The following is a 23,149-nucleotide window of genomic DNA, read 5'->3' as shown; positions in this document are numbered from 1 at the left end:
AGAGTCGCCAGAGTCGGTTTGACCAGTTGGTCGAGAGGCTGCTGATGAAACGAGCAAGACGAAAACACGGAGGTTAAATAAATAGTTTGATTCACTTTCGTGTATTTACTGCATTTTAAGACGACTGTAGTATAAGTAGAGAGAATATTTTGCATGTTTAAACTATTCAATTTACCCAGACTCTCCTGGATTAGCAGAAAAATTACATTCCTGTCCGATTCCACCTGGTTTTCTAAACTGTGATCCTCACTGTGTTGCAGTGACGGCGCTGCACTTGAGCACCAACCTTATCAGAGTTGTCTCAGGATGATGTGATCCTCTGTTGAGCTCTGGAAATCCTTTTATCGCTGGGCCCTCCACAGATGGGTCAGTGCTGCCGCAGCTGGTAGGAGCTCAGTGGGACTGAAGGACAGTGAGGCTCCGCTGCTGCTGCTGCTGCTGCCTGTTAATACAGTAAATACATTCAATACTTTTACTTGGTGACATTCAGTAGAGAAGTACTGAACCATTTGCATCACAAATAAATATTGTAGACTTAAAGCAAATACCAGATTTCACAGGTGCTTTCTTACACATCGTAAAACCTCTTTAATCCAGTACTCACTTGTGTTTTAGCTCAGTTCTAACTCCTGAGGGAAATATGTGGCTCTGCAGCTGCTTCAGTGCTCAGCAGTTAGAAAACTTTTTCAATAAAAGGTGCTCGAGTGCGAGGAGAGAAATCAGGAGACACTGGACCAAAATGACAGACGCTGAACGAGGCAGGTAGAGCAAGAAATAATGTTTAGACAGGCTCACAGTCACTGTTTGTAGGGAACCACGCTCGGGTATCAAAAACTCAAAATCCAGACAGGAAGACAAAGTCAAATCTCAGGAACACGACAGGAAGGAAAACTGGAGTAAACAGAGTTGACAGTGAAGAGACAACCTGACAAGAGAAGCATCAACACACAAGAGAGGAAGGAAGAGGTGAAGGACGTGTGGACACTTTACCTGAAGCAGGAAACCAGATGAGGACAGGAAGGCAAATAAAGGACACGCAGGTGAGTAGCTTCAAAGTAAAACAGGAATTTCAAACTAAAAGAAATCAAAACTGAAACCCATAAATAATAAAATCTAAAAAAATCAAGTTTAAAAAGTCCTCACAGAAGCAGATAACAACACTTTAAATGTACAATAAGTGTTGGTATTTTGTAAACTGAGCTTTTCATTAACGCACAGCAACAAGAGATAAAATGACAGAAACCGACGGAACCTGGAATTGAGTGTTTACAGGTCAGTTAGAATCTGACCTTTAATGCAAACACAGACCGATTCAAAACACATTTCAGACCTTGTGAAATATCTGCAGGAGCATTTGAAATATCTTTTGTCTCATCTTTGTGAAAGGGACCTTTGAAGGTTGCAGCTTGATTGAAATCCTGCAAACAGAAAAGAACACGGGTTTGTTGTACAACCCGATTCAAATTACTTTCCTCTCTGAGTTGTGCACACTTGTAGGCAGAGAACCCTTATTATCAAATGGGGGCTGAGTGTCTTGCTCAAGGACGCTTTTACAAGGATCTCCAGACAGATTGATTGTTGTGTGGATCCAACCTGTCAGCTCCTCCCCACCACTTGTTTTGGCAACAAAGTAGATGATGTCTTAAGACAACGCTCTTGTTACCGCTTGTTCGGAACATAATTAACATTATTGACCCCTACAGTGCAGCTGATTGCCCTGCATACTGTGCAGAAGTGTTCTGTGTGGTGCGGACACACACAGTGGCTGCGAGCACGCTGGACGTCAGCCGCCAGAAGTCGGCTCGTTATGTCAAAGTTCGCCTGTCTGCTGCAGACGGAGGGAAGCACTGGCGAGTCAATACACAGGATCCAGGGTCATGCAGTGTGTGTGTGCGCAAGAAAGATCAGGGAGCAAACCTGGAGATCATGAAATCACTGCCTTCCCACAAAATAGGCCAAGATATCATTTATCCATTATTATTTTTTTGGGCTTGCATCTCCAGGGTATTTACAAAAACGTGGCAGAAAAAGACTGTGGTTATATAACACACGAGTGCACTGCATCGCTGCTGTGCTGGAGGTTGAACTGGAAAAACCTCAGTTTCGGTTAATCTGCAATAAAATCAAACACACACACACACAAATAAAAACCACAGTTTATCATTCGTTTTTCTTCCTGTTTGAAACAAGATTTCTATTCTGCTCTCATAGGCTTGCCTCTAAAAGCCTTTTCAAATTAAGACAAACCCCGATGTTTTATGGGTAATGCAAAGGCAAATATACGTACTGTTATCTTCTGCTGAAAGCTCTTCTCGCTAAGATTTCCTTGGACTGCGATGTGCTTGGTCTGCATTTTTCTTGATTTAGGCCCAGCTTACCTTAAGCTTATAGAGATGTCAGCAAAACCCCCTTTTAATAGTGCAAGGCTCTTAATTCATTACCAAATGTAAACTTTGCTGCAGAGGAGAGCAGGATGGGCTTGGGGTAAATTAGAGGGTGTATTCTACTCAACTAATTACTCTGTAAATTCAAGTCCCCTCATGGGAGGAGAAGAAAAAAAATCAAAACACTTGCATGTGTCTGTGTGCATTTATGAAATCTAGATCCCCAAAGGCCACAGTTTCCCTGGTTTACCATTAAGTAAGTCTTTGTTTTCAGAACAGAAATCTACATCTTTAATTTTTGCTTGTATCAAAGTTCCTCCACTTGGCAAAAGCCACAAAAGGAAATAACTAAAAACTGGATTTACAGCTCTTTGTTAATTTTCAGTCTCAGTCTTCACACATTTTTTTCAGACACATTTTTCAGAGTATCATCAAGATCAGCATGACTTTGACTTTTGACCTTAGGTAACTAAAATAGAATCAGTTCATTTTCGAGCTCAAGTGAGCTGAAAAGAATCCCTCAAGTAATTCCTGAAGACTAGACTTGTGAGGTCACAGTGACCTTGACCTCTGACCCTTCACCAACCAAAACCTTGTCAGCTTCTTCTCGAGTCTTTAGAATAGAGAATTCTCTTGAGGCGTTTTTTGAGATATCGTGTTCACACAAACTGAAAAACATGACGCCTCCGTCCACTGACATATAAAATCTGCTCGCATCCCCCCTGACCCACAATCCAACCGCATGAGAAAGAACATGCAGCATCGTGCATATTTATCCGACCGAACCTGCGCCATCAGAAGACGCCCCCTGCTGACAGCTTTATTGCTTAATGACGCGGCTGCAGCCACAGAGGGGGAAATATTCATCCACCTGCCTGTGATAACTGCCGTGATTAAAGCCCTTTGATGCAGAGCTGTCACGCTGTCAGGCCGGAGGCTGACGTGGGCGACGAGCAAAACGCCGGTCAACTGGTCATTTAACAGCGGACATCGCAGAGGGGGGAGGTTGAGCCAGAGCAAGTGCTGCTGCCGTCTGCGGCTCCTGTCCGTCCTCTTATCTCATCTGAGGTGACGGACTTCAAGGTCAGCCGGCGACCCCCCCTCCCCCCCCTCGACTGTTTGAGCTGTCACACTGTCGGCCTCACACACTCACACACACACAGTCACCTAACAAGGACACATTCTGTTGTCAGTGTCACAGGTTGAGCAGAGGAAATGTTTTGGACGGGCCCGTCACAGACCCCTTGAGATGGAGGCTTCACAGAATACGGAGAATTTTTTCTCCTGTCGGCTCAGAAAACCATTTGTGAAGCTTGTGTCTTCTCCTTTTGTTGCCGTCCAGAGATGATTATTCGAGAGCGATATTTAAATATAGCACGAAAAAAAATCTCCACGTCACACTGTGCCGACCCTCGTTACATTTTTGATTTTATTGTAACTTAAACAAGGGGATAAACATGTTCAATTATTGTTGCTATTCATTATGAAACAAGAAGCTTCCTGCAGAGGTTTATTTTTTGAAATGCTATTTGACAATAACAGCATGCGATCGCTCGCTCTGCTCATCAGGGAATCAACTCGGTATATTTTTGGTCTGCTTGACGTGGGCGAGACGAGGAGTTTGTGTTCACTGTTTCTCAGCCTTAAAATTTCATAGCTAGAAACTTGACGGAAAGATTCACAAATGGACGAATGATTGGTAAATTGTGACTGAGAGAAAACCTGATGCAGCCCTTGCTCTGATTGTATGTAATAAGAATGTGCATCCCATCAGAAACTACACTCAGTAAATTATACATCTTGCCCTCAGTGCATCATCTAACTCTCGTCTGCAGAAATGGAAATGTTTATCAGGGTTTTTCTTTTTGCCTGATGTGGAAAAAATACAGTCATTAAATGAATAAATGAACCTATGAGTTAATTACTGTCGTCTGTGGCTCCTTTAAAAAAACACGTGAAAAAACTTGAGAGCGTAATTATTCTTAGTATAAGTGATAAACTGATAGAATTTGTCATTTTAATTTAGATTTTAATTAAGATTCTATGGGTTTAAAATTCAAGACAAGTGCTGATCTCAGTCAACAGCCTCGGTCTGTCTCTGGAAACACTTTTCAGCACAGCGACAACAAGTCCCCTGACACCTCCGTCTTTTTAAGTAATCAACCCTCTTTGTTTTCACTGGTGGACGAAATGAAAGATGATAAAAAACGTAGGTCGTCGCTGGGTTAAATCCACAGAGTGACGCACAATTACTTGAAACATGACTCAGCTGCTGGTAATGATAAACTGTCCATGACAAACTTTATGAAATATTAGGAATTAGATGAAACGTTGGGTGTGAATCATAGACTGTAAATAAAGCTGGATGACGTTCTTGTCTCCCACTGTGCAGAAATAAGGCCACAATATTCCGGATGCAGCTTTTCACTTTTGGGGAGCTTTCATATCATCCATCTTTTTATAGGGATATAGTGTGTTGGGTGTTTGCAGTGCCCCCTATGTGTTGGGATGATTTAAGGTCTGAACGATATTCACCATTGTAATTCAGGTCTGTAACTGTTTTAGGTTTGAGAAATAAAGTCATTAAATCAGTGAGCTGATTAGATTTACATCGACAATCCACATGAAGCAACACCGAGTGAGAGCTCAGTAATCCAATAGTGGAAGAGTAGAACTAGCATTAACCTGCACACATGTGATTAGCATGAGCAGCCATTAGTATAGATTGGGTGGCTCCTCCTTGAATAATGAAGACATTCTTCAGGTGACATGTCAGCCTCCATTTAAAAGCCTTTGTATGTAGAATCCCTGTTTATGCAGAGACATGTGTGAAATAAATCTGATAATCGTCTTAAATATTACTTCACAGCAAGGTTGTTACTCTTTCAAGGTTAAAGTTGCTTCTTTGACACTTTTCTTCGTAAGTTTGGTTTCCTCCACACATGACTAATGATGTGTCAGTCATGCGCAGACGGAAATCCAACTGTTGAGAAGTTGTTAGAGGCGTTTAAATGTCACAGCGTGGACTTTAAAATCTTGAGAGGAGACGGCCTGGAACACAGAGGAAAAGTCATTTTGCGGAGTACGAGTGCTTGAAGTTTGTAGTTTCTTCTCAGAGAAGAAGAGGTCTGCGTATCACAGTGAAAACTACCTGCAGGGTTTCTGCTGGTAACATCTCGCCAAACTGACCTCTCTCATCTCCTCTCCGATGAGACTTTACACTCAAACACCAACTAATCACTAATGTTCTTGATTAGCCTGGTGTTAGCTCGCAGCAGACCAATGGTCTCAAAGTGTTGGTGACCTGCATTGACCCGTTTCCTCAGACTTCAAGCTTCTTTATTTCTCTTCAACTGTGTCGAAGGGATGAAACAGAGATTTCACATGTCATGGTTTCCCCTCTGCGTCACACGTCTTGTGTTTGACATCATTACTCCTTTAGACTTGGTGCAACTGTATAGATCTCAGAGTCGGGGGGTTGGAGGGGGTGTGTGAAGCTGACGAGTCAACACAAACAGACCGATTTTTAATTACGAGCTGCTTGTGAAGTGTAAATAGATCTCCTGCTGGAAGAGTAATATGTGGCTATATTTGCTGCAGTATTATCACTGATAACACCTTGCATAGTGAGTCATGCTGCATGCAGAGCATACGGAGAAGAGGGGAAAGGGAGGCAGAAGAAGAGAGGCAGGGGTTGGGAAGGGATGAATAAAGCATTATCTTACTGATAGGAGCAGAGATGCCTTGTCTGGAGTAAATTACCAGCTGCTGCGAGGGGACACTGGCTCTGAAGACGGGGGCTTGTGCTGTGAAATCACTCCAGCGGTCCGTGGCCTGCAGGGAGCCGTGCGAGGACGGGAGCAGGGCAGTGAGCGATGAGTGGCAAACAAACAGTTCGCTGAGTGACACTCAGCGTACGCGGCATGGACAACCCAGGTTGAAGGTTAAAACAGCAAGAGCAGTGAACTCTCCAGGGTGGCGGAGGAAACAGTGAGGGAGTGTGTGTGTGTGCGTGGGTGTGTGTGTGTGTGTGTGTGTGTGTGTGTGTGTGTGTGTGTGTGTCAGGAATGTGTGGGTCTGCAAGAATGGAAACAGAGGCAGATAAGGAAGAACCACCTGTCATTGATTCACTCTCTAATAACATGCAATACTTCTTCTGATTGGATTGTATTTACTACACAAGTTCTGAATAATTGTAATTATACATAATTACCCACAATCAGACAGAACAGTCGACTGGTCCAAATCAGAAGTGTTCAGTGTGAGAGAAGTGCAATTTAACTGCTTTCTTTTATTCCTGAAAGAATCTTGTCTGTGTCATGTTTACAGCAAAACGCTCAAACATTGTTTCTGTGGCGAAAGGTGTTTATTATCTACATATCATCTATTTTTTATTTCATCCTCTCTTGTAAATCAGGACTGACTTTATCTCCCTCTCTTATTATTCACATTTTGATTCAGTCATCAGACTGACCACAATGATCTGATTACAAGCCCAATTTAAGTGTTGGGAAATGATGATTGCAAATTTACACAACAACACAGCTTAAGCAGCGAAAACAGGTTCTAAACTGTTTTCTAAACTAATTATGAGAAAAGCACAAGTGTTATTAGTTAACATCACAGACTGGATGTAACTTCCCAGAGACCTCGTCTTTGTTTTGTTTGCATCAGTTATTGTGCTGCTGCAGCTGTTTGCTTGGTCTGTGTGGAAATCAAGTGTCCTCCCAGATAAAATGAAACACTGTTGAATCCAGCAATCAGTTCATCAAGTTATCCTGATGATGGTTTGAAATAAATTGAAAAAAGCAATTATGTTGTATTGTGCGGTTGAAAAAAAAAAAAAAAGCATTATTATATTTAAAGCAGAATCCACTTGAGGCGTTGTATTTATTATCATTGTGTTATATTATTGACCTTTCTTTGTGAAATTGCTTGAATTTCCTTCAGAAAGATGTTTCTGATGATAATAATAACTTCATTCATCTTTCATAACAAATAATTGAATTATTATAAGTCGTCTGTTATGAGATGGTTGCAGGCCAGTACAGTACTAATACAGATTGTTAAACCAGATGAGTATAATAAATACGCTGTAGAAGAACATGTGTAATTAGAGCCACTAGTGGGAATCCGCTGGCTCTAATCCTTTTGTACTCAACCGAGGGGAAGCAGCTCAACTCCACTGTTCACGAAGATAGTTAGGGCGGCCGAGTTTCTATTTATTTCATTCTTTGAAGTGGGCTAAAAGGTTAATCCCGTGCTATGACCTTGATGTTTGATGGATTGTAAAAAAGAAAAATCCATAGCGCAGGTCCTGACCCCGCCTCAATTATCGTGCCAAGTTTGATCAAAATCTGATTAAAACATCTCGAGGAAAAGAAGCGGGCTGTGACAGACAAACAAACAGATGCCACGGTGACCACACGGCTTCCTGCTACTACTTAGCACTTGTGTAAAAAAGAGGCCTCAGCAGCAGTGGAGAACTGATCCTCCCTCTTAAGAACGCTGTCGCTGGATTGAATTATCACTAAGAGCTCCATCTGTGTAGGAATAAGGTTCGACAGGCTGCAGCTTGAAGTGGATACCGCATTCATTCATTTTCTCCCGAGTGAAGTAGCAATCAAACTCCCCTTGAACTCAGTCTCACAATAGGGTGGATGCTTCTTGTCGTCAGCACACGGAGAAAAGGAACATCACGAGTCCGGTCAGGCCTCTGGAAACCTCAGACATGCAGCGAGCGTCGTCCTTCCGGCTCCAAATCACTTGATTTCTCGTCCTTGTTTTTTCGGATCTGTATGAAGTAAATTAGTCGGGCCAGCCACTGTCGCAGAGAAGGTCAGATAAATCCCCGTCCTCTTTCACCGAGAGGGCCCTCACTCCCTCCCTCACTCCCTCCCTCACTCCCAACAGTGTGTCCATGACGTTCCTGCTGAATAACCATGCAGCACACAGTAGAGTAACATGGTGCTCGGCCTCTGCCTCCAATCTTCCGGCTCCATTCTCAGATGAGCCACATGAAGGCCTGGGTGTTTTGATCCGATTCTTTCTGTTTGCAACAGAACCCATTTTTTCTTGGTTGCTGTGCAAACAAATTAAATAACAACCCTGAGCATTTCTCCTGGGGTCTGAAAAAAAAACTCACAACCAACATGGTTTCATTCAACAACAAAAAAATCTTATTTCACATTATTCTAAACCTTCTTTTATTTGACAAATTGGCTTCAGCCCAGTATTTAACTTTCCTTTTGTTTAGTTGTGAAGCTAACGGCTCCATAGATATAATTTGAATGACATGCAAAAACAATGTTTTTAAATTAAGTTGGAATTTTAAAAAAGAAAAGACAAAAACTAAAAGCTCGGCTTTGCCTTCATTTCAAGGCTGTAGAGACAAACAGAAACTTTTAATGGAGTCGTGGCAGCTTTCAGCTGGTGCTTGGATACTTTTGTTCAGAGATTTTGAAGATCTGTGTTCAGGATTTATTCATGATCACAGAATCCAATGAAAAGCAAGCGCTTCTATACACAGCACTTTATCCATAACACACCTTTCACACACAGGAAATTTGGAGTTCAGTATCTAGCTGTCTGAAAGAGCTGGAGATCAAAACTCCAACCTTCTGGTTAGTGGCCACCCCACTCGTCCTGCTAAGCCACAGCCTTTAGGAGCTCTTGGAAAATGTGTTTTTCTGAAAATATTGTTTTACAAACGAAAATCCACAAACAGAAACACACACACACACACACACGCACACACACCATGGTGGCTGTGCTGACATGTGAATACAGACTGACTTGATCGCCTGCTTGCAAAAAGGTGCAGGACCCAATGAGAACGTTTTATTGTTATAACAGAATCTTTTTCTCATATTTTATGAAGAAAAATATAAATCTTACGATATTTTCTTTCCTCCTCTGGCAAACCACGATCCTGTTTCACCAAGAAACGTCTCATTAGGCTGAGCTGCAAAGATATTTAATAGGTTTTCAAAACAACAGTTAAAAGGAAACCCTCAATATCTCTATATAAATATCTTTATATATATATATATATATAGTTAAACAGAACATCCTGAAATGCACATACTCCACATGTCGACACTATAGTTTCGAGATACTACACATGAAAAACCCTTTTATTTTGACAAGCCTTCATGCAGTGCATATCTTAGTGTCTTTCTGTTGTTGTCATATCTGGAGGTTAAATATCTGCAGTACTTTTGTTTCAATCAAATGTTCAGACTAAAAGGGGGAATTAAAATAATTGTATTCAGGCCACACGTTTCCATTACTTCATTATCCTCATCTCAACCAACCACATGACGCCACCACGGATTTCTGAGCTGCTGAAGTGCTGAGTGGACGATGTTTGGTTTCTGTTTATGCTAATGTGAATGTGATGATGAGAGACATCCTCATCACACGTTGTGCCAGTTACTGTAAACTTAGCTCCTTATTAGCACTTATTACAAACTTGCTCGTCCGCCGCCACGGCCAAGTCGTCTGAACGTCCTGAAAGAATCGTTTCACTTTGTACTCTGGCTGTTCACTAACAAGGTGTCTCCTTAATGGCTAGTTTTCATGTTTCGCTGCTGTTTACACTATAAGTTTGAAAAGAGATCGCTCCTTAGGTTCTGACTTTGAAATGTTGAAATCATTTTTGGTAACATCACGCTGTAATACTATGATTTTCCTCAGATGCTGCTCTGTGTAATTAGGATCTGGGTTTGGTCCTTGTGGCTCTAGCGTCACCAGCAGGACCTCAAACTGTCCCACCCTCATTTGAACAGTTTAACAGGGACTGGTGCCGTGATTGCTGCACTTCCTGTCTGAGGCAGCGGCGCTCATTTAAAGACAAGTTATCATCATTGGATGATAATTAAGTCATTTATTATTTATTGCGAATTTGCAAAGGTCTCGTGTGATTAGTTGTGATGCAAAATATGTCACTTGAGTATTTCAATGCTCAGCAGGACGATTGACGCCCTGCAGGGCCCCCAGCTGAACCCATTACTTCTCTGTCTGCCACTGCTGTGTCAGGGTTCCCATCCTACGTCTCGTCTGTTCCTCTGGTGGGGATCCAACCGAAGTTTCACATGTTCCTCAGTAAACTGTCCTGTTGTGAGTCCCAGTTGACACCTCGTCTCTTCCTGAGACAATGATCCCAGACAACTGATCCTAAGCTCAGTGTCCTGAGTTGACGCCTTGTCTCTTCCTGAATCTGGGGTCCCAGGCGAAGTGTTGACTGTTCCTGAGTTGGGTGTCATGGCTACTGTCTTGTCCATTTCCAGGTCTGTTCCGGTTTCTAGTGTCCAACCAACATGTTCCTGAGTCTGATCTGGATTTGCCTGTTTCTTTATCAGCCTCCGGATCCCATCTCTGAACCACCCGGCTTAGTGCTCTCAGTCTTACGCCAGGTTTATTTTCTTTGCCATTTGCCATTTAATATCCATAACAACATTAATGCTGTGCGTATGGTGAGTACCAAGGATGAGGGGAGCTCTGTTAAAAGCATTTATGCACCCATGGGCTCAGCTCCTTCTCCATTACGTCATAATTGTGACTGTGATTGCTCAAGGACATTTTAAGCCCTGTGCTCAATTTCATTAGTGGTCCCTAGTTTAAGTCTGTAGCACTGCACCATATGAATTATCTGTCGGTGGTGCCAAATGGCTTTTGTTCCTCTTTCAGCAGAGCAGTGCCAGCTATGGAGCAGAGAAGGACAACCATGGACAACTTTGACTGGTAGAGATTAAACTACCTGTTACATGCAGTAGTCTCAGCAGTCTCCATTCAGAGACTGCTTGTTGTTGCGCTTGTGCTAAAGGTTTAATAACAGATGTTAGAATCTGACAGGCCCCCCTCTGATGTCTTTGTAATGTAACACTGACGAACATCTGCTGTCTCCTAGGTCTGGCTCAGAATAGCTGAAAATCATGTGCAAACTCAAATGACAGACGTGTTGAAAGCAAAAATCAAAAGAAAGAAGTCAAAAGATTGATGGTAACCGAGAAAACTGGGAAAACTCAGAGCTCTGGTTGGAAACAAGATGTCACATCAGGGAATGCAAACAACAACAGCGAGGCTAATAATGTGCATGGGAAAAAAAAATGTTTTTCCATTAGAATTGAGAAAATTCGCTTTGCTTTTTAACTGTGATGTCATTGAGGTATTAAGGACACATGTAAAAGTGTTGAAGCGAATGTGGTTTTTTTTTATTCCCATGTAATTGGAAAAGCACAGAGCTACAGAGTTTTTGTTCATTCAGTGCAAGGGATCGGTGAAACTCATTTGAAAATCAGCAGTCACTAAGATATACAACAGCTCACGCTGACGGCACTGCCATCTTCCTTTTCTTTTCGCATTTGGAATCACTTCGTTTACAGGTGCTGTTCTAGGGTTTGAAGTGTTTTGGGAAAATGCAAGTACCCAATTGTCCGATGCCGCCAGCCACCAACAAATTCCCTTTCATTACACGGTACTGAAATCACGGGCAAAGTCAAACTACTTGTCAAGGACAATCTCATCTCGCACGCCTCCTCGTCTGCGGGCAAGTTATCATCACTGGAGGCTTTTCAAGGCATCGAGACGGCGCTGCAAATCATCAGGTGTAATGTGGTGATTGTGTGGATATGCAATGTTGTGGATCATCTACGAATAAAATAAAGAGCTGCAGGAAGCATCCATCTCCTGTGATTCAGGCCGAGCTGTCATGTGAGTGACACGTCTCAGCGGATCGCACACAACACCTCATGGTGGGAAAAAAAAAAAACCTGAGGATTACTGAAACTTGAAGATACTAAACCCCAACGTGAAGATTTATTTCCAACAAGAAATACGTTCTAGGCCTTGTAGTCAGAGAGAGTAGTTACAGAGCGATAACATGTGCTGACAGGTCAGAGTAACAGCCTGTTGTAAAGCTTCAGTCTCGACAGCAGCTACATGATGGCTGCCAACACGCTCGTTCACCTCGTTCGCCATTTTTTTGAAGCAGCCTCACATGAACTTTCCACATGTCCTCCAACAACCTGCATCCTCCTCATCTGTCTCCTTCTCTACGTTTTTAATCTCATCCCACTATAATACAACACATAGCTACACAACAAGGTACGTGATTCTTATGACGGCAGCATTTTGGGAAAAAAGTGTCAACCATCACTGAACAGCAAAGAAACCTGACACAGGGAAAGTTCATCTCCGGGACAATAACCCGCTCTCCTGCACTTTTAGACACATGCTTGGGTTTTGTTCACGGGAAACTTTTTCTTGCTCTGAGAGGCTCGTGGTGCTGGTTAGTTGTGCCTGAGAAGTTTGGCGCCTGTTCTACTTAGAGGCTGTTGTTCTCGTACTTTTACCAACGTCAGCGTGTCATTTTCAGCCACGGCAGGCGGCCGTCTCTCTGCTGCTGCTGCCAAGCGACCCAAAAAGATAAATCTGATATTTCATAATCATAACTAATAATCTACAGCCAGAGTCTGAGAGCGAGGTTAACTCCTGCCTGATGAGCTGTGGCTCTGCGGTCACGCTGTAAAATTAGAATGATGGACTGATGATAGATCCTTGAACAAAACACACAGAGAGATTTTAAATCTGAAGGTCGACAGCAGCCGGATCCAGACTGGAGAGAACCTGCAGACTGATTTACTTTCTACCTCAGTTATTTATGAAAGGCCCGACAACTATAGACACTGTTGTCACTGTAAGATGCCAAGTATTAAGTGTCTTTCTATCCATGTCAGAGATTTTTCATTTGTGATGTGAAAATAACAGAGTAAAAAAACAATTTCACAAGTTGCGATTCTTAAATTACTCGACACACACGAGAGCTTCCCAGTGAGTTCTAGTAACAACAAAGGTTTTTTTTCAGGTAACACTTAAATCACACAAACTGTAGAGAGCTGGAGCTTTTGATTCATCACTGCGATGAAGAAAACGTCAGTAATCGTGCTGGAAGTAGTTATTATGGTTATATTTCATTTACTCATAAAGTCATAAAGGCTTTTTAGTTTGCGGAGCCACAGAGTTGGAATATAATATATACTCTCAGCGTTAATATAAATATTGCTTGTCACCTGAAACCATATTGCTATTTAAATAAGTTTGTGTGTTTATTGGTGTTTAATGCTCCGCACGTCGCATCCAAATAAGAAGGGAGCATATATCTTCTATCTGCCAGTTATAGTACGTACTTGCTGACACAGTAAAACTATTTAGAACAACTCTGGTGATCTGTGATAATCACACATATACTCATGATCACAATCCAAATGAGATGCACCAAATTTCACACCTTCAGAGAAATCAGGTCCATAAATATGACAGATTGTTTCCAGTAAGATCCACGATGTTTGTTGGAAAACTTCTCACCTCGCACTGTGACCCATATCACATCTGTCCGCCAACGTTCATGGAAATCCATCCAGATGTTTTTTTGTGTCTTGGTTACAAACAAACCAATCAACAAAGATGAAATCACAACCTCTTTATCGGAGGTAATGAGATGAAAGAAAGAAAAATCGGACTAAAGTAAAAATCAATGCATCTCTGCATTAGCTATCAAACTGGAGGCTACAGCTCAATTTAAAAATAATTAGAAAGTAACACATAGTAAAATACATTTTGAAAAATAAAGTAAAGTAAAGTAAAACCTAATTTTATTTTATTTAAAAAATTACCTTTGATGATTCATTTCTATTCCTGTGAGCATCTTCTTTCTCCCAAAACAACGTCAGAAACGTTCCATTGATTCTGAAAGTATTTGTGTATACAAAAACCCAAAAATGGGCCGAGGGGAATTCCAGTCAGTTGAAGTATTCACGATAATTATTCTGTTGTCGGAGAGTGCGGTCAGTGTCTGTGAGCTCCTTTCATCCGGGGAAGGAAAAACACTGTGATGTAAAGAACCTGTAAATTACAGAAGAGGGACAATCAGAGGCTGCGTTCAGGTTTGTTTATTAAAATATGACAAAAGAAAACATACAGAGTTGCTTCGTTAGACTTTACGTCATGATCAAAGTTGGGAAAACAGATCATTCAAAAGAGTGAAAAGGATCATAGAGGTTTAAAATATATAAAGTAAACAGGTTTATATAAATGTACAATGGATCAATGACTGTTTAAAAAGTTTTACAGTGTCACATTTTTAAATGGAACAGTGGAGACCCTGATTCAGGGACACAAATACAAAAAACTTTAGAAATCTAAGAAACCTCCCAAACAAAATACAAACATTCACACACGTCTAATAGTTTGATATAACAAAATATGACTTTAAACTAGATAAATATATAAAAACTAAGAATCTTCTTCCAAAACAAATAAGAGAATAAACTATTTGATATCTTGGTAAGCTTCTTTTGTTTTTGCTTCCTTCCTTCATTGTTGTAAACGATATTGAAACTTTGGCTGTAAACTCAGGAAAGAAATGAGAACAGAGCAAATTAAGAATTTAACAAATATTTACAAAAGCATATGAACAACTCACGAATATGCTCGATTATAATAATATGAATCTGCATATTTACTATGTATAATAATATAAACTGCATATATTTTCCTCATGTTCATCCTCTGTCAACAGGCTCTGAGGGAAACGTGGGCTCTTCTAACTTTTCTGTACGAGTGGATTCTCAAGGACACGCAAAAGCACCCATTATAATAAGGTCATCAATTGTGGGTGAGTGCGCTGTAATCAACGAGAGAGTAAGAAATACTCACTGCAAGGTTACCGCCCGTGGGATAACGAGAACACGGACATTTTTCAAAAAAAATCTGTCTCTTGGGCAAACGACTAATTAAAGTGAGAGAGGGGTTAAGAAAGACTCTGCTGTGCTGAAAAAGAAAAAAAAGAAAAGACTAATACAACAGACGGAAAAAATGATTCCCTCCCTTGATGCTATTATTCCTCTCTCTGCTGGGAGGCAGCGGTTGAGGTAATTAACTTCGCTGACATGTTGTGTATTCTCTCCACTCAGACTGAATTCTGGATGCTCAGATAGGCTGATTGAAAAACTCCCATTTAGGTTTCAATCTTTAAATTATCAGCGTCAGACCATATTTCCGTGGTAATAACGCTGATAATCGCTGTAATTTTACATTTGGCAGGAGATAATAGTCGAGGCTTAGGCTCCGCAGCGAGCACTAACTGCCGTCCTGGTTTTTTTTTATTTTCCTGTCATGGAAAATAAATTACCTGCTGTATAGTCAGTCCACTTGAAGGGGGGAAAAACAAAAAATAATTACGAACGTCCACGAGGTTAAATGAAACATAAACGAGTGCATCACGGCTGAACTCAATATGAAAATGTCACAGTGCTGCAGGTAGTTATTGTTCTGTATCATTTCAATGTTGTCCTCCCCCTCAGGTTGTTTGGTCACACGTTTGAAGGATTTAAGGTTGTTTCACAGAATAAAGTTCTGTGTTGCTGATTCTAATCGTCTCAGGAGTAAAGTCAGTTTATTACTGATTAAAACTGTCAACTCTATCAAGTAAATGTCAAATATGCAAACCAGAGGTTGGAAATATAATAAAAAACATCCTGTACTACCTGTTACAGTTTATTCACAAGGAAAACTCAGCAGCTTAACATCTGTAAATGTTAAACCAGTTAAAATCTCTTTCACTGTTTGACGTCTTCATGGTCAGTCGCAGATAACAGAAATAACAGGTAGGTCTGAATCAAACTAAAACTGAGTTTCAGTTTATTTAAAGTAAAAATCAGCGTATCTATATATCTTTTATTTAAACTTTGTTTATTCTCTGCACATAGTTGTTCATGTCAGGGTCTAATTTTCTGGCTGCTCCTGTCTGTATGCTGATATTACTGTTTATATATTTATGCTATATATCGTTTCTTTATTTTTACACTATTTATAACATCTGTCTTCTTACATTTATCAACCTTTATCCATTAAATGTTACGGGACGTCCTTTACAGTACATGAAATAGCTTTTTGATCCCAATAAAACTGAATTGAGTTTATATAAAAAATAAGAATTAACATCTATAAAGGTTAAATCGTTTTTTCTGCAATTGATTAACTTCACTGTATCACAATTTCTGTCTGTCAGCAATACTCATGTTTTAACGAGAGTGGATTTCAGAGCGACGAACTTTAAATGACAGTTGCAGAGTCACGTAACCTGCATGTTACACAAGACTGAAGAGAGAAGCAGATTTCCAGCTTTTAATTGAGTGCATGCTTTGGCCTTGAGGTGAAAACGACTGAATAACACTTCTGTCGAGATGGAACACCCGTGCTTTCAGGTGAGCATGAGCTTGTGATTTAAGATAATTAAAAATTAATATTATAAAAATGATATTCGAGGAGACTTGACTAAGAGACGACCTCTAATCTGATGCTATTTAGCTGCTAAACACTGCACCATGTTCACCAGTTCGTCTCTTACAGTGTCTGCCTGGTGTCTGAGCAGGACGCAGAGCAGAGGGGTTTTATTTTAAAGGATTTTGCAGCAAGGATGAAGCAGAACAGTAAATCTTCAGGCCCGAACAATGAGCTGAAACTCACTGTGAAGCTCCATAAAAGTGAGAGGAGCTGCAGGTTCACGTGATAAATCACTGCAGCACCAACACCATCACTTTTTACGTTGTCATAAAAAGATCAATTATAGCTGCTTTGAGATTACACCTTATTGTCTGATGCTATTTATGTTCAGCATTTTTATTATTTCCTGTAACAACCTGCCAATACAGTAGTTTTTCTGTTAGGGATTTAAAATGCCTTCACATGGAAATAATACCTCATTCACCTTCTGCTCATGTATTTCCATTTAAAGGAGACATATTATACTTATAACAATAAGTTTAATCATAACTTAAGAAAAGGTTCACATGCTCGTATGTTATAAAAACACACATTACGTCTAGACACTAGAAAGAGAGTAAGAAAGAAAGCATCATATGTCTCCTTTAAAAGCTTCGACAGGTAAATCAAGGCTTTGGTTTTATTGTGAAATAGAAACAGGAAACACGGTTTATTGGTCACCTCATAAAGCTCCAACAGAAAATCCCCAGAAATGTGTTTACGGGTGGAGATAATGGAAATTTTGGATTTTTCTTTTAGTCAGCACGAGTTGCAAAGATTGCAAGAAAACAAGAAAGAGGACAGGCCTCAGTCTTCAAACCTGTGTGACAACCCTGCTCACGCTGCAGAACATCATCTGTCGTCGCTCGTGGCTCCATGGAAATAGGCCAATTATGGACTGATTGCTTTGCTCGAACAATAAATAAGAAGTCTGGAAGCTGTAGCATCAAAAACCCAAAGCTGCTCTCGAGCTGTCATTGTCTCACATCTCGTTAAGAGACGGAATCACAGGGTGAAATAAAGATAAAGATTTAGCCCCGGAAAAAAAATCCTGCTTGAATTCCAATGAATACTGACTGAGAACCAAACAAAAAAAATTAGTTACTCGTCAATGTCATCTGCTGCTTTGTCGTTTGACTGCTACAAGTGTTTGCCTTTGAAAATAGAGCTTTGAAGTACCTGCAACCCGGCAACACATTCAATACCGCTTTCGCCGTTTGCTCACAGCGTCCTGAAAACTCAGACAAGAAATACGTGTTTACCCCCCCCCCACCCCCGACATCTGTGATGTCAAAGTGATATAACGGTCTAAACAAACGGAATTGAAAAGGATGACTGTGACATAACCCCCGATCATTTTCTCAGGGGTTGCTGTTGTTGTGGCTGTACCGAGGCCATTAGTATAATTGGAAGCCGGTTCAGATGTAAGACAAAAGTTTTAATCAATCAATGAGGTTGAGCTGAGTGTCAACAGAGGACAATAGAGCCGAATGGATCCGTTCAGAGCGAGGAGAGAGCGTCTGATGCTCGCCTGAGAAACTGTGAAACTAACACTGACTGTTTTCAGTTTAAACAATGTCAATAAGAAGTCAATTTCAAATCTAACGGTCTTAAAGCTCAGTTAAAGAAAGTGTCGATTCACGTCAGAGTTCTTGAAACAGAACAAGCTTGTTTTTATTTTAAAGGCCTTGAAAACTTCTTCTCTCAATCAGCTTCGTACAACCAGAATAAACACACATGCCTCATACAGAGTGTATGATGCTGACTTGGCTTCACAGCAGATTTAGATGTTAAAAATACCACACAACCATTTTAGTTTCGGATTCCGCCAGGAAAAGAAGTCACACTTAACTTCTCAACCGCCGCCTGCCCACGATAAGTTGATTTTCGCCTGCACCGTTTGTTTGGCAGAAGGGAACATCCAAGAAAAACAAAAAAGCTAGAAGGCTAAGAAACCAACATTTTCTGTCTATGATCTCTGCTCTGTTTCAGGATCAGCGGGGCGCCTACACACAACAGCCAGTGCAGTTTGATTAGTTACATAAATTATTTATGTGAGCTGGTGCAGCAACAAGTCATACAGCGTGTTCTGTGCAGCATTCATGTTCTTTTCATGATCAGATATAAAAGCACATGGGAAAATCTGTTTTGGTTGCCAGGGTTGCAAAGGTACTTTACTTCCAACTTTTATAGATACAATAACTTTGCATATTTCTCTAATGAAAACTAGAAAAAAAACTAAAGCCGCAGTGCACCAGACACTGTAAAGAAAGATGGCTCAAATTAAAGCTCCCTAAAAGTGAAGCCAAATATTCTTGATCGCTCCCTGGTTGGCCGACTGCAGTACAGGTCATAAACCCTGCCTCCTCCATGTCAGCGGTTGGAATGAGTTGTTCCTTTCCAGCGGTTTGTTTGGTTTCAACTAGAGCAGGTTTGTTGACATTTGTTCTCACAATGACGAGTTCAGACCTCCACCTTGACGGCAACATGGCCGTGATATGGTTACACTTCTCATTCACATTCCTTTTGTAAGACTTTGATTAGTTTATAACTCTGAGAGTCACTTCCTGGCAATTGCGAATAATTAATTCGCTGCTTGATGGGCATAATAAAAGTGCGCTTGCTTTAAAGCTAATCCACATAAGTATACACAATAACTGAAAAAGGCAGGAGTGTAACAATCAGCTTTACGAGCTCTTGCCGGTGTCCATGTCTCTTTGCGAACAGGTTTCCTTTGTGAGGTTTTACTCCACTGCGCTCTTCTGATCCTGTTAGTCCGCACTTCTATAGCATCAATGCTGTTTTTTTTTTTTTTTCACCTTCTGCAGGAACATTTCATGATTGAATCCTCAGGAGCCTTCAACATGCAACATACCGCAACTCCCCAAAGGATTCAGTTACACAAGGTTTCAGCCCAAACTGCAGAATACAGAGAATTATTTTTTTTTAAAGGATTATATCCTGTAGACAAAGAAAATATTTTCACACACTTTCCTGCGTTCTGTGAACTGGAAGCGCAATATTTAGATATGGTTTAAAAAACATGGGGGGAAAAGTAGTGCTGACTCCAAATCCCTAGAGCTGCATATGGGGTTTGATCATTTGTGGACTCCAGCTACAGTGTGTGTACACCAGAAAATGAAAATGTTCTACAGAAGTGAAACATTGATTTGCAGTAAATGTAGCCCCAACGAGTGAATTCAATTATAGGATGGATACCCCACAATGCTCTGGTACATTGTGGAATTCTGAGTTAATTATTTGGTTGACTAATGTGACGGCCTTGAGCAAGAGCAAGCAAGCAAAACCCATTTTTCCCTTTTTCCTCCATTGTTCAGGAGGAAAAAGGGAGCAGCAGGTGGTGAGAGCAGGTTTCTCTCAGAAGGTTCAGGGCGGAAGGTGGAAGGTTTGTGAATGTTGATCAAAAGAGAAGTGTTCATTGTGTCAAACTTTCCAATGTCACTGTGCAGCACAACACGTGGCAGCAGATTCAGAAAGCTTTCAGACACCCCCACCGTTTGCACACTTTATTGTGCAGCATCAATATACATGTATTTGCCATATCTGTCTGTATGTGGCCAACATATCTCGGGAACAGTTCATCTAACCTGCGTTACACTTGACATGTGTATCGTTAAGGGCACAAGGAAGTGCAGAATTGAATTTGGTGCGATTTGGACACAGTACGATACGTTCAATATAGGTAAACTTTGAGTAAACAGTCGACCAGCGCTCTGAAGCAGCGGTGGCTGACACTTATCAACTTATCAACAGTGCGGGTTACGACAACTCCAGTTCAGGTTTTACGTGAGCTTCACTCAACTTAAAATGGTGAACAGCTCTTTGTGCAGCAGTGGTGCAGCTTCAGGGTTCTGCAGCAGCTCAGTTACGATTAGTTTCAGAATAAAAGCTGCAACCAGCGAAGGCCAAGCTAACAGTGCATTCCAAACAAGCAGGTTTACAAAGGATACATCTCTCATCACACCCTCTGCCATGGACCAGACCTATAGGCACACACTTGTGTATATAAATAAGGGCCCACAATTCACTCTGCATGTCAGGACAGAAAGTAAAACTCAAAAATACAGACAGTTCAATCTCTTTATATGAAATCTACGATGCAAGGACATGAGAGAAAAAGTGAAGGGGTCTGAAAACTTTCTGAAGTCACTAACGCTAACACACACGGATGCAGTGAGCTGTGTTCCACTCCAACGCTTCACAACAACAACTACAACTCTTCAGACACGAGTACCCACTCACACCAGAAAGTTACACAGCAAAATTCATTTCCATTTAAAGGTCATATAGTTGTTACCTGGAAGCTTCAAGTATCAACTAGATGTATATTGTGAAGGAACAAAGCAAAGGAAAGCCCTGACCTCCAATGCTTCTATAGATATATATATATTTATATTTATATTTATATATGGTGATTTACTGAGACAGGTTTTTGTTTTGTGAAAGTACAATGCACTGACTATTAAAGTAAATTGTTAAATTTGTGATTAATTACATACAACAACAGCTTAGTTGACATGAAGAATTTGTCTCTTCAGTCACTTCCATTTTAATAAGCACCCAGTCAGATACCATCCTAGTTTAACTCTCGTAATTAGAACTTGGATTAGGGAAACTGGTGCATAAATTAACCCCCATTTATTATTAAAACATGATAAACAGCTCACAAATACACTCAGCTTCCAAGGCTGAATCCATCACAGGGATTCAACTGAAATGAAGAGATTCTGGTCTGAATGTTTTTTTCTGTATTAAATACTGATGTGACTGAGCTCTCACTCACGCTGCTGTTATTCACCATTTCATTATTAAGACCACAAACAAGAATATTGATTTATGACCTCTCGGGCAACAAGGGAGGCATTAAGCCCACATAACAGGTACCACTTATGACGGAGCGAGCACAAAGCAGGTGCTGCTGGGAGAAAAATGCAGCAATCATCCAGTGAACTGACCCTTAGTAAATTAAAGGCAAAACACAAAATAAAAACTAATTTCCCTTCATGTCAGTGAAAAAAATAAACAAGGACAAACACAACAAGTTAACTCGATCCTCTTCAATTATGGAAACTATTAGAGGTCTTGCTTCAAGGAGCAATGAGGCGGCCTGAACAGAAAACATCCGGAAGTTCAGACTCCAAACATTTAAAGTCTTATAAGGACAAATATGCAAATATTTTGAAGGGCAGTGCAGCAGAATAACCTTTTATATATGATATTTGTCTTCCTTAGTTATTGGCATTTCATGAACACTTCCTTTGTCCAACTCCGAGGTGATAAATCATCTCTGACGTCTAAATCATCCACAGCTTAAATCAGCGACTTGATGATGCCTGAGGCCGTTTTGTCCCTTGTGTTTCTACAGATTCATCCCTGCATGATGAATGCACATCAGACTTCACCGGAGAACAGGGTGAATCCATCAGCACACAAATGCTTTGATAGAGGCAGTTTGACAAACTGTCTCCGAAGAGTTGAAGCTCTGCACGAGGGTCATTTGTGTCTCCGGCACTTTGACTGGGACCCGTACGTGTTAAAGATGATTGAAAAGTGAAGCTTGATAAAGAGACGAAGCAGAACACCCCTTAAAAAAAAACATTCCGCTTTTTTCCTCCCTTGGATTGAAGAAGGAAATTCAGTCGATCAGACAAAAGCTCACTTTCTGCCACATGCAGTTTTTGTCGCCTCGCGATTCGAGTCAATGAGTGAAAGGACACACCAGTGAGATGAGCCGACGGCTGCCTCTGTCAGAACAGCACAGTGTCTGGTTCTGGCTCAGCAGAGCAGCTGCTTTGATGCCCTGGGTGCAAAGACAGCTGAGTGCATTTTTTCACAGCCTTAGCAGAGCACGGCATGCTGGGAAGGCCACAGCACGGAGGAGGCTTCAGCAGATTCATTGAGAGAAGCAGGCCTGTGGGTAAAAAGAAACTTGTGAAAATTATCTTTGACTTTTTCGATTTTACTGCAGTTGTTAATTCATTAAACGTCTGAGCACCGCAGCTTCTCTCACAGACAGGCACCACTCACAGGTTCAGGTGTGGATATTAAATATTGGCTTCAGAGCATAAATGCAGCTCAGCAGGTTAACTTGTTCATTCAGGGGGAGACAGAGAGTGAAGTACAGTAATTGCAGAAATGGCATTGCCCTGTACCACGCATACTGCACCACCTCTGCAAGCTCCTGCATTAAAGTCTTTTGAGAGAAAGAAAAAAATGATTTTATTTTATTTTGTGCATTTCACCAAATTAACATTTACCCACTTTCAGTCAGCAACACTTTGGTCAAAATTGTATTTTTCTTTTCAGGTTATAATTGGTGTTCGGGGTTTGCACTGGGATCTCGCTGTGCTGCCTGAGGCAGTGAGAGGATGCCTCCTCACCCTTCTGTGTGCCCACATGAAGGGTCAAAGGCTGCGTCC

At 41.0% G+C, this 23,149-nt stretch overlaps 1 protein-coding gene across 2 annotated transcripts in view; it reads right to left on the bottom strand.

The window, feature by feature from the left end:
* Positions 1 to 20,221: 20,221 nt before the first annotated feature.
* The window catches only part of igsf9a (immunoglobulin superfamily, member 9a), a 42,546-nt gene continuing 39,618 nt past the window's right edge, over positions 20,222 to 23,149 (bottom strand). For both annotated transcript variants that reach the window (XM_020103517.2, XM_069513900.1), the window contains exon 21: positions 20,222 to 22,641. In XM_020103517.2, coding sequence (XP_019959076.2) covers positions 22,478 to 22,641 — 164 coding nt within the window. In that variant the 3' untranslated portion in view covers positions 20,222 to 22,477. The remainder of the gene's footprint in view (positions 22,642 to 23,149) is intronic.

The sequence above is a fragment of the Paralichthys olivaceus genome, chromosome 18, assembly GCF_024713975.1.
Source record: "Paralichthys olivaceus isolate ysfri-2021 chromosome 18, ASM2471397v2, whole genome shotgun sequence".
NCBI classification, from domain to species: Eukaryota; Metazoa; Chordata; class Actinopteri; order Pleuronectiformes; family Paralichthyidae; genus Paralichthys; species Paralichthys olivaceus.
The sequence above is the reverse complement of the archived record's forward strand: the minus strand, read 5'-3'. Positions and strand labels throughout refer to the sequence as shown.